The 13,111-nt window shown below is 42.7% G+C and overlaps 1 protein-coding gene across 1 annotated transcript in view; it reads right to left on the bottom strand.

Moving 5' to 3' along the window:
• The window catches only part of PFDN1 (prefoldin subunit 1), a 36,051-nt gene that overhangs the window by 15,626 nt on the left and 7,314 nt on the right, over positions 1-13,111 (bottom strand). The window contains exon 3 of the mRNA XM_062587377.1: positions 3,155-3,239. Coding sequence (XP_062443361.1) covers positions 3,155-3,239 — 85 coding nt within the window. The remainder of the gene's footprint in view (positions 1-3,154; positions 3,240-13,111) is intronic.

Here is a 13,111-nt window from a genome sequence, read left to right as displayed (position 1 = left end):
GATTCCAGAGGATTATGCACAAGTTGTGAAGAATGCTAAGTATATATATGCATTCACGGTACCTTTAACAAAAAGCAGAAAGCTACCTTGTTTTTTCTGCAGCTGACAGACTTGTTTACTTATGCACATCTCTACTCCTTTGGTGTTTTCGGCACCACGGCCACACAGTTCGTCTCACGAAGCACACCGAATGCAAATTCCAGCCAAGTGTTCCTTTCAGTTCTGCACAAAGACTGTTCTGGTTCTCCTGCTGCTCAGGGCTTTGCCATTTGATAAACAGCAGGGAAGAGCAGAATAGCAATATTGCATCCATTTTGTGCTGCTGCCATAAGAAAAGCAACGCACAGCTTAACAGCAAAGGAACCCAAGAGAGGGCAGTGAGAATAACTGAAATCATTCATTGCTGTGGAGACTGGCAGAGGAGGCAGAGAAGAAGCCTTTGAACCAGAGGCGAAGCCTGTTTTCAGATTTCCAAGTTCATTCAGACTGCTGTGAACTTCAAGAAACTCAGCTCACACATCTGAGGCAGATTAAACTCCGTATTTTCAGGAATAGTCTGAATTCAGCTCTCTCCTTGCTACAGAAATGGATGGCTTTACAAGAGGGCTTAGCAATTGGTCCAGCTCTCTGACTTGTGCTCCTCTGGAAACAGGAGCAAGCTATCAGTGAGGGCATTTCTCAAATTCAGGTCTGTATCAAAAAATACATATTTCACAGAGCCTTGGCAAAAGCTCTGTAACAGGAATGCATAACTGTGTCAGCTCACATTACAAGAGCAACCAGATCAGCCACACTGCATGGAGACCAGAGCATTACACTGATCGTCTTGGTTCAACTATGCAAAGTAAGCTAAATGAGTAAGAACTAAGGTAGTTAACCATGTAAAACATAAACCCAAGCTTTAAAATCTTTCCAGCTTTAATAATTGATAGAGACATTTTAACCTGACTATCTTGGCCTGATATTTAACAATGATGTAGTGGAAGAACAAGGTCACAAAAGTTTCACATTCTTTCCTGCTTCTGTCACAACTTGTTTTCAGGACAGCAAAATCCCCCTACTTCTTTGATAAGTACTCTCTAACTTGGACTCAGGTACTTCCCCTGAAGTCTTAGTTTCCAGGAGCTGTCAGTCTAAGAGCTTGTCTTCTTCCCATGGGGAATGCCAAGGCTAAGGAACATGGTTCTCTCAAATCTGCCAGCCAGCTGGAAACAGAATAATTAAAAGGTAGACTTGAACGTTAATTTAAAGCTAATTGTTGAAAGTTTTTGGCAATCTAAGCCCTATAATTTATGGTTAAAAAGAAAAAGCAATCCAAAGGCAGCCACCTTCCCACCCCCCCCCCCCCCAACACACCTTCTGAGATGGTCACATTGCTGGGAACTTCAATTCAGTGGCAACAACCATAGACCCAAAGCAACAGGGATATACAAAGCAGGAAAAAAAAAACAAAATAAAATCAAAACAAAACAAAAAAGCCACCACCACTGTGAAGCAGCCAGCTCTGAGGTTTTGTGCAAGAATGGCAAAGGTTATAATTTGGAGGGAACTCCACCCGTTCTGCTAAACTCAACAATCCGAAAGTTCAGGAGGTAAGATCCATTACCCACCAGGAATGGGAAGAAACTGAGATTCACAGCTGAAGGTCACAGTAGCTGAAAAGCTGACCACAGCCTCATGAAACTGGCACTCTGAGAGCCTAATGAGCAGTAAATAAAGGCTGTCAACCACATTCCCAACATTTCCAGCTCCAGAAAAGTTGCTATGATGCTCTCTAGCTCCAGTCATAGGGCTGACTCTATTCAAAGCCATCAACATCCAAGATCGCTCCAGCGTAACCAGGATACAATCACTTTACTCATATGAGCATAAAAACACCTGAGCCTTGTCTGCATTAGAGCTACCTGAAATATATGGCCTACCCATGGAGTACTTGCTTTCCCTGTGTAGAGAAGGTTCTGGTAGCCAGAAACACAAAATCTCTTAGCACCTAACACAGAAAACATTGCATGCAATGCAACATATGGTGATGCTTTTGCCTTAGAGCTCTCCAGTCAAGTTGAGTTTTATGAGTCGGAGTTAAGTTTTAAGAAAATCATCTCTACTTTTGCTTTAGTGTAATCAGGAGACAACAAAAACGCAGCTATGCAGTCCTGTCAGAGTATGGACTTCGCACCACTACTTTTTTGTCCCTAGTTACCTGATCTGCATCCACCTTCTCCGAAACACTAATGTATTAGGTAGGCAGCTCAACTCAACTCAGTCTTTGTTTTCTCCGTCATTCTCCAAAATTAAGGAACAGGGTTTGTAAAAGTTCTATTCTAAGGGCATTAAGAAAAAAATATAACACTAACAGCCTTGAAAAAGTACGTTCTGAACGCCCCTCCAAAGAACTGTAAACTGTACATGTAACCACTAGAAGATAGCCAAGATTCACTAGATAACTTGTTTGAGCAGCTGGAACTTGCACAGGGAGTGCTTTGTATTTCCTAGATACTCTTTTCTCCCTCAAATATTCCAGCTAGATAAACAAAAGAACACGGAAGTGCTCTGACCACAACATTAGAACAAAGTCCCATCTCCTCCAGTATCCTGTCTTCAACAGCAGCCACAAGCGGATGTCGAGGGTAGAGTGTAAGAACAGTGCAGGCATATATGGTACTTCCTCCTAACGCTTTCCCAGCCTCCAGACATTTTTAGCTCAGGGACTTCCCAAGCAGGATGCAATTTCTACATATTTGGTAATTCTCAATGGATTTCTCTTCCATGAATTTGTACAGTTGACTTGAATCAGTGTAAATTTTCAATATCCACAGCACTGGGATGGAGTTTTGTGTTACCTACCTGCTGCAAAGAACCATTTAGTTTTAAACTTGGCTTTTACTAGTCTCATTTGAGCTCCTCATCTCCAGTTTTCATATCAGGACACAGAGTGAACAATCAATCCCTATTCACTTTCTCTGTATCACTCACAAGCTTGCAGATATAGTAAAGAAACCAAGTGACATGAATTACTTGCAGATTACTTTTAACAGCCCCTACATTCCCCTAGTTATGAACCTTCAGAATGAAAAGTACCAGATAAAAATAGTATCTGGTTGACCTTCTATGTTCTATTTTCATCATCATTATTTGCCCCCCCAAAAAAACTTACCTCTAATTCCTTAATTTTCTCTTCTGCTATTCTCTGTTTTTCTAAGAGCTGATTATGAATCACTCCTTTAGACTGAAGAATAAACCTACAAGTAAAAAAGAAGAGACAGACAACTGTTGGATTCTTTACATTTAACTATTGTACATCTAACTGCGCACCAAGTTAAACTATAATGACTTTTGCAAGTATTTACTCTCAGTGTGCATGTTCTGGACAGAGACAGAAGAAACAACTATGACTGATGACTCAAAATGCTCAGAAAATCAGCTAGAGAATAGTGGTTATGAACTATTAAAGGACAACATAGTTATTAACTAACCCAAACAAAACTCTCTGTTGTTAAAATAACAGACTTCAGGTTTTCTTTCTATTCCTCATCTTTGCAATATTACCAGTCTTCCATGATCATCATTAACATTTGAAAAAGATACACTGTATATCACAGACACACTGTGATGCAAGGCATACATGATGCAAGCAGTCAGACAACACAACTAAGGGAATTGCTATGCCACTGGGCTAGCCTTTAAGGCTTGCTCACTAATTTCATTCATTATTTTGGAGGAACAAAACAGATGCACAGAGATTTCCATCCATGATTCAGTCATTGAATACTTTGACACATACAATTTTTTGAAAGCAGTTCTTCCGTATAACTAGCAAAGGAGAATCTGTCTCATCAGATACCAGTCAAAAGGTCTCTATCTGTGAATAGTATGTAGTCAAGAAGGGACCTCTCAACATTTGAGACCCATACATTACTGTTTCAGTGCTCACAAATTAAATATACTTGTGTAATAAAAAACAATACTTGCTATAGACTCTGTTGCTTTTACTACAGATAAAAGTAGGTGAACCATAAGTGAACCATCACAGCTCTCACTGTTTAGGGTTTGGCTTTAGTATGTGTCCTCAGTAATTTCCAAATTCTTGTACTTTCTAAGTCCAGAGAGTTTTTCTGTGGGGTGGGAAGTGGTTGTTTTTAACTGGAATTGCAGTCACTGGTTTCAATTTTTTTTTCTCAATTGCCAACAAAGAGATTTGTAAGATACTTCACAACATCTCAGTCAAAGCAATCCTGCTAGATGGTATGCAAAAGCAGTCTCATTTGCTCAGAAGAGCCTTTGAAGGGATAACAGCATTCAAATAAGTTCTCAGTACATGGCTCTGGCATCCCACACAGAGGTAAAGGACAAAAAAGTTCAAATAAATTTTAGGAACCCTCCACAGTCGCCCTTCATCCTCCCAGACACAAAAAATGCACAAGCTGCAGATTAGCCCCTTCCCTAACGTCCCCCAGAGCGATTTAAAAGGATCCTCCAGAGCCTGCACAGGTCATACCAATGAGTTTCCTCCAGCACTAACTAGTGTCTGGGTCAATGCCTGTGCCAGGTGACAAGAGTTCATGTTTGAACAGTCAAAACGAACAGCTTTAGACAGGGCAGAGTCAGACTGCATTCCCTGTCGACTACACAAAAGTCTGAAATCAACTTGTAGTACCATCTCCCATGACAAATGATATTATTAATGTGGTGATATTATTTACTCAGGGCCTGGAAGGTACTCTTTGAACACAAATGGGTATCTATTGCTTGGCTCGAAAGCCAGCATACTCTGCATCAGCAATGCAAAAGCCAAAAGGAAAACTGTCTGCCATGTCCATTTCTGAAACGCATGGGAGTAGAACTGTGGTTAATTATAACAGGCTGCCAATTAACACTCTCTTCAGTGCTTCTATTAACTGCATTTAGCAATCCCTCCTCCTTCTCCCACTTCCCCCCACCCCGATTCTGATCTACCTTCTCTTTTCCACAGTAATTTGCACTGTTTCTCTTTGTAATTTCCCCAAATCTTTCCTCAATTCTTTCTAGTTTCTTTCAGATCATGCTTAGTCCTGGTATCATCTTTGTTCTCATATTTATTAATGTTCTTAACATCATTGCTCACTCATTCTTTTTTTCTTCAATCCCTTCCCTTGAAATAGATGCCCCTACAATCCACTTTCATAGAGCGGTAACATTTTGCTGGTCCCAGCACGTGCCAGACTGCTGAAACAAAACACAGGTTTTGCCTGGCCTTGTGTCCATGCCCACTCTTCCAGGGGTTTTTACTTACGTTTCTACTAGATGCAGACCTAAATCCAGTTGGGGGTGGGGGGACTGCTTTTCAGAACGCTGCAAGGTGCCCTTAGAAAACAGATTGCCAATCCTTTCCCACAAATCATCAATCCTTTCCCACAAATCCCACCAACTGCTTTCCCAATACAGAAATCACAGAATCAGTAAGGTTGGAAGGGACCTCTGGAGATTATCTAGTCCAGCCTCCCAAAGATTTCCTGGTTCTGCTTCATGCTGGGGCTTGAACTCAGGACCTTCAGCACATAAAGCAGATGTGATAACCACTACACTATTCCCCTACCCCTTCATGTGCATGTGCAGAATGTGTAGAAACATGTTTCCTTAAGACTTTAAGATTGCCGGGGGGGGGGGAAGAAGGGAATACTTCTCCAATACTTTCCCATTTGCATCCACAAACCATATAGCAATACTCACAACCTTGGCTTCACCGATGCCCCCTAGTCTAAATAATAGCATTAAAAAAAATACATGATTTTGATCATTTTTCCTTTTTCCCTGTAACTTGAGAGATCTCCGATGATCTACACGGCACTGAAGTGATCTCTGCAAGCTTAGAAACACTGCAGGGCACTGGGGCACTTTGAATGAGTAAGTCACTGATTTAATTTCTATTCTGCAAATGTCAACAGCAGTCATCTGGGAAAATATCCTCCCTCCCACCCTTCCGCAACGCTCTAATGGACGTGCGACAGCAAATTAAAAGGGGACGGCTGAAGTCAGCACTGACAAGACTCATGTGGCAGCTTGGGACAAATGCTACAACCCTTATTTTATTTGCCATAAAATAGCGTACTGGAACGGGTGGCAGCCCACAAGCTGACTCAGAAGTAGATCCAAAGTCCCTGCCTGAGAGGGCAGCACCCTACAAAAAAGCTTGCATCAGTACCAGCACCCACTTTAATTTCCTGTCCCAAGACTGCCAAGTTCCCAACCTTACAGCTGCACATTCGCTCTTCTTACCGTCATGCAACCTGCCAAAGGCCGACTTCGCCGAAGTTGAATCTGTAAAGCCAATGCCATAGTTAACTAATCAAATATGTGGCTTCACTTTACAACATCCTAAGGACTCAAAAAAACAGTGTTCTCTCCTCCAGCTTGAGATCATACAATAAAATCATAGAATCAGTGAGCTTGGAAGGGACCTCTGGAGATCATCTAGTCCAACCTCCCTGCTCAAGCAGGGTCACCTACAGCATGTTAGACAGGGTTGCATCCAGGCAGGCCTTGAATATCTCCAGAGAAGGAGACTCCACAACCTCTCTGGGCAACCTCTTCCAGGGCTCTGTCGCTCTCACAGTGAAGAAATTCCCCCTCACATTCAGGCAGAACTTTCTGTGCTTCAATTTCTGCCCATTGCCTCTTGTCCTGTCACATGGCACAACCGAAAGGAGCTCTACGTCTCTCTGGTACTAGCAAGCCCAGAACTGGATGCACTACTCAAGATGAGGCCTCCCCAGGGCTGAGTAGAGGGGCGGGATCACCTCCCTTGACCTGCTGGCAACACTCTTTCTAATGCACCCAAGGACACCATTGGCCTTCCTGGCCACAAGGGCACATTGCTGGCTCATGGTCAACTTGTCATCCACCAGCACTCCCAGGTCCCTCTCTGCAGAGCTGCTCTCCAGCAGGTCAGCCCCCAGCTTGTACTGGGGCCTAGGGTTATCAATCCCTAGGTGCAGGACCCTGCACTTGCCCTTGTTGAACCTCAGGAGGTTCCTCTCCACCCAACTCTCCAGCCTCTCCACATCCCTCTGAATGGCAGCACAGGCCTCTGGTGTGTCAGCCACTCCTCCCAGCTTGGTATCATCAGCAAACTTGCTGAGGAGACACTCTGTCCCCTCCTCCAGGTCATTGATGAAAATGTTGAACAGGATGGGACCCAGTACTGAGCCCTGCGGGACACCACAGGCCTCCAACTAGACTCCACACCACTGATGACAACCCTCTGAGCTCTGTCTTTCAGCCAGTTCTCAATCCACCTCACTGTCCACTCGTCTAACCCACACTTCCTGAGCTTATCTGGGAGGATGTTATGGGAGACAGTGTCAAAAGCCTTGCTGAAGTCAAGGTACACAATGTCCACTGCTCTCCCCTCATCTAACCAGCCAGTCATTCCATCGTAGAAGGCTATCAGATTGGTTAAGCAGGATTTCCTCTTGGTGAATCCATGCTGGCTACTCCTGATCACCTTCTTTTCCTCCATATGCCTGGAGATGACATCCAGAATGAGCTGTTGCATCCCCTTTCCAGGGATGGAGGTGAGGCCGACCGACCTGTAGTTGCCTGGGTCCTCCTCCTTGGCCTTTTTTAGACTGGAGTGGCATAGGCTTTCTTCCAGTCCTCAGGGAGCTCTCCAGTTCTCCAGGACTTTTCAAAGTTGATGGAGAGCGGCCTGTCAACAACATCTGCCAGCTCCCTCGGTACCCGTGGGTGCATCCCATCCGGGCCCACGGATTTGTGGATGTCTAGTCTGTCCAGAAAGTCTCTAATCCTATCCTCCTCAACCAAAGGAAAGTCTTCCTTTCTCTGGACTTTCTCCCTCAAGTCCAGGCTCTGGGATTCCTAGGGGCTGCCCTTAGCAGTGAAGACTGAAGCAAAGAAGGCATTCAGTAATTCTGCCTTCTCTGTATCCTTTGTCACCAGGACCCCCACCCCATTCAGTAGCGGGCCCACATTTTCCCTAGTCCCTGGGAACAAAAACAGAGTACAAGGAAATTAAAAGAGAAACCTCACTCTAAATACTTGTTTCTATTTTATTCCCTGCAGCCCTCTGCTAGCTCCACATCAGACTTTTTATTTCTCTTAGAGCAAGTGATTTACACTCTCTTTATGAGACTAGTTGCTTGTTTCCCTCTGAAAATATCTCTGACCCCTTCCCGATTTTCAGTTTGTAGATATGATGCCCCATTTGTAAGATGTTTATACAGCACTCCCTTACACTCTGGCCAAAACGGTCTTCAGGCTCTAGTTACACTAGTCAGCAATGCTATTAACTTTGTCATCCGTTTGCTCCTTTGTATCACATGTACACACCCACAAAGGGCTGTTCATAGAGGGTAAGTAATTCCATAACTCAGTTTGTTTATACCAAAATGTAACTGTTTATTTGACTTTAAAGCATAATACTAGATACTGAAATATTCATCTGCTAAGAAATGAGGTTATGGAGCACATATTGCTCCACATATGGAGCAAATGAGGTTATGTTCAGCACAAGCCAGCCTGGTACTATGACATGCAAGTTACTACAGGCGGAGCCACAGTGATGCCCACAGTTAAGATTTTCCATCAAGAGCCCCTGTTTTAAATTGCTTACAACTTCAACCTTACAGCTGAAACTTTCAGCATTAGGTATGCGTCCCAAATACAAGCACTTTGGCTGCTCTTCACCTTCTATTTAGGTAAGATGGTTCAGGTATTTCTAAGAATGAGAAAAGAAACAGGCCGATTGCCAACAGTTTTATATATAATTTTGCTACCATTTCTTTGGAAAGCTTTATAGCTTCTGGATTCTGAAGTAACAACTTGAGTCATGTGTTACCTTCATAGGGAGCTGTTCACAACAGATCGGTAGGAACCAGCACTGGGTATTTTGCTCAGGAAAGCACTTTAGAAGTTAGACCAGAGCCTGGATGCTCTAACTGCCCTGAATATACCTGCCCCATGGACCAGGCTAAGTCAGTCCCGGGCTTGGGCCGGCAGCAACAGCTAGCTATCACGTCCTCTGACAGCAAAGCAAATATTAAAATCAGCAGGGAAGAAGTCACAGAGCAGGCCACAGGATTTCTTCTGGCCAATTTGCAACATCCCACTTCAGGTCACTTCGATTGCTGCAGGAACCTGTGTGAGGTGCCCAGGAAATCTTAACTTTCCCACTGCCTGATGGTAATATATATATCTTCTGCCTAACCTCAAAGAGAAGCAGTTTTACAGGTGGGAAAGCTCCAGTATTATTTTGCCGAATGACAGAGCTAAAAATCTGTTCAGTCCGGCTCCCAGTTCACACAAGGGTCACAATAACTTCAGCTTTACAGACCATCGAGTTTGGGAAACTGCATGCCGAAGTGTAAATTAAAATATCGAAAAGAAAAACTAACACCTCTGTACAAAGCCTTAAGACTCTTTTAACACATTTTTATAGTTAAAAAAATGCTGTTAAGTGTTATAACGCAGCACAGCCATTTAGATTTTATATATTGCTTCTTGAAAGCAAGCATTTCTATTAGACTACTCCATGTGAAAAGTTCCACTAAGCCCAGTCATGCCCTTATCTATTTAAAGATGCTTTTTAATTCTGAACTTGCACTGCTCTTCAAGCTTTGAGCGTACTCAGTAGGGGATTAATGCATTTTAAGTACTGTTCAAAGCCAATGGAAGAGAGGCTTCCAACGAGCTGATCCCCAAGCAATCTAACTTGATTGGAACAGAAGCCAGCTGTTCGTGACTACAAGCACCCAAAAAGCCCCCTCCGCTTTCCTAGGGTCTTGCCTATACTTCAAAAAATTATTCCCTAGGCACTTCATAACAGGCACTACTTACACCCCTAGCAGATTCCACTTTTAGACATCCCAGTTGAATTATCCAGTTCCAAGCAAGGCAAACAATCAAAATATATACATAAAAAAGTAAATCCATGACTAACTATAATTTGTGCTGCCAACACTCGTCTCTAAGAGTTTCATATTTTTCAGTCTGATTTTGAATTTCTCATTCAACAGATCACATCCCTTGGCCAGAGCTCCTGAAGCAGCTTACTTGGAGTGGATTAGTTGAAGCCGTTCCTATGTTTGCTTTTATTTTAGTGGCCAGTTGTCTCATTGGGACATTCTCAATATAGCTAAACATAAGTATTTTTCCCTCCCCAATTAGCACATACCTTAAAGCAAAACAAATCCTACAGACTATGTTGGGAGGATTATATACAAATGCATCTTACAAGCAGTAGCTTGTAACATGTCATTTTACTACTGCACTCAGAGCTAGATCTGCATCAGGTTTAAAGACGTGTTTGAGAAGGAGGCATATCTATTGAAGCGTGCTGGCAGTAACCCAGTGGGGAGCAATACCTGTGCACACCAAGCCCGACAGCCCTGGAGCACAAGCAGAGAGCAGGATTAACAGCACTGGAAGCATTCCAGATTGAGCCTTAAGTAGGCAACAACAAAGGTAACTTTTACTCAGATGGCTGTGTAAGCCATAAATCTATTTACCGTAAGGAGCTAAAGGAAAAGAAAGAAAAATTGTGATACTCTTTGCTTCCTCAAAACTCCCCGAGATCTGACCCAGCACATACCCCTTGCCCAGCTGAGGGTCAACAGTTTTTGTTCTGCATCTGAGGTGATGTTTACATTGAGCCTTTTTTTTTCTTTTTCTTTTTTTTGGGGGGGAGGTGGAGGGGGAAGGGTATCTGTCAATAGCTACAGCATATTACATTACCCCACACCAAGATAGCAACACATCTTGCAAACAGCAGTTTCTGCATTGCCAGACACTTAACTAGATGGTAGATTTATACCATTGTTCATACTTGGTTCTTTAAAAAGAGAAAGCAGGAATACACCTTTTAAGTTTGTATTAAATATAGTGCAACCAAAAATAATGAGATAGTACTGCGGTCAGCTTTTAAAGGGCATCACATGTTCTTTTTGAAGACTCATTCAAGATAAATGGAATTAAGAGAAGAAAAAAAGAAAAGGAGCAAATGTCTGCTCTTTAATAAACAGGAATAAAACATAAACATTTGGGATTCAAACCACATGAGGAAAGCAATGCAAATATGACTGACTGTGGTTTACAAACACACAAGCTACAATCATAGCTTTTCCTCACCTTTTCTCTAATGATTTTCTCTTTACTGCAATTTTTAATATGTCGCAATGATGACCTGTTTAAGCAAAGCAAAGTCAAATGACTACAGCAGGTCTACTAGGGTATGTACTTCCGATGGATTTTTGCAGCTTATTTTGCGCTAAACTTGAAAGTTGTAAGCTGCAGAAAACAGAAATAATACTTCTGATAACAGGAAGTCACGATTCATTTCTAAAGTCCCCAGTACTTCCAAGAATTAGCCACGAATTCCTAAGGAAGAATAGCTCTTAAAATATATATGTGCACATATACAAGCACATATGCACGCACCCCTCAAATGTGCAGGCGTTTAGGGGAAATCTAGCAAGCAGAAGTTAGTCTGAGCACCTGGTCAACTAATCCTAAAGGTATCTCTGTTAAAAAATAATAAAAAGAAGTATTTTTATTCGTAACTCTTCTGTGATCAGAATGATCAGAAAGGTGAATTTTGTAGTAACGAATGAAGAAGTGACACAGAAATACCACTGCACGTCAACTGGCAAACTGATGTTTCACATCCTTAACAGAATGTCCTTCACTAAGAACTGAAACAGGACTTGAACAAAGGAGGCTGTATCGCTTTTGAAATCAAATGCAACATTAACGCCAAGACAGGCCTAAATGCTCGAGTTAAATCAGCTAGCATTAGGAAACAACAGTGTAATTGTTTTAATCACCAAGAACAAACTTTCTAGAATTAGCATTCGTTGACCAAAAAAAGCGAGACATTGTCTTGGCAAATCATTTCTCCCCCAGAAGCCGCATTTTTGTACCAGTGACACATTCTGTGAACTCAGCAAATAGCTTGGGAGGGAAAGGGGGAGAGGAGAGACAGTAGCTGCAGTATTCCTGAATCTAGTGCTTGGGCTCTCAACTCTCTGCATTAAACTCATTTAAAACGGGATTCTCATCACCAGGAAGCGTCGGCTTCCTCATATGTTACTTCAGTGCTTTGATGCAGGAGAAGTGACTTAAATCCTCCTCCTCTTGATTTCAAGCAAGGACCTGGAGCTAGCTCTTGAAAGTAAGTCAGAGGTTGAATCACCGCCAGAGGACACCCTGATCTGGTTCTCTCATAGAATCATAGAATCGGTAAGGTTGGAAGGGACCTCTGGAGATCATCTAGTCCAACCCTCAAACGAGTGGCCTGTACAGGGATCAAACCCGCAATCTTGGCATTATTAGCACCATGGTCTAACCACCTGAGCTAAGTTACTCATATCAAGCCTGTTCCATACAATAAATTTTAATATATCATACTTACATACGCATATCAGACTGGCAGCTGCTCCTGTATATCTCCCCATGACAGCAGTGAGCCCTTAATGTTGGGCTACCCTGTCCCAACAGTTAGATATCTCTTGATACTGTTGGCAACGGCTTCCTCAAGCAAGACAGGGATTCCCCCAGAATCCCTTTGGTCCAATGATTTGGCATGCTTCTCTGCCACAGGACAACAGAATTTAAGTTCCCACGCCAAACAAAGAAAAAGTCTGAAAAAGACGGTCCAACACCGAGTATTTCCCAGGGACTCTAATGCCTGATTTCAACACTTCCTATGGGGAGTGGGGGAAACTTCAAAATACAATACTTTAAATCCACTAAAAGTTAAAATAGCAGTAAGTTCCTTAAAATATAACTCTTCTGAAACTTCAAGTGCTTTGAAGACTTCAGAAATAAGACAGCCTTTCCCCCCCCCCCGCCCCTTCCCCCCTTCCTCCCAAGTCATTTGGCACTGCAAACCACAGAAGCAGGGACATTTCAAGCTCCTCAAAGCATATAATACTTGCAAAGCACATAACCAATGAGAACTCTGCACCACTGCAACAATTTCCCATGACAGTCTGCTTGAAATCCAAATTGTTGATCTGCAAAGTGCAAGACGTCTTTTAGGCTTCGGCATTTACACTGCCTGCAGACCACGGCAGATCAAACCATCTCTTGTAGCCACCATGGCAGTTCACAGGAGAAA

This window comes from Rhea pennata, chromosome 14, assembly GCF_028389875.1.
Source record: "Rhea pennata isolate bPtePen1 chromosome 14, bPtePen1.pri, whole genome shotgun sequence".
Classification (NCBI taxonomy): domain Eukaryota; kingdom Metazoa; phylum Chordata; class Aves; order Rheiformes; family Rheidae; genus Rhea; species Rhea pennata.
Note: the sequence above shows the minus strand (reverse complement) of the source record. Positions and strands in the feature narration are given on the sequence as shown.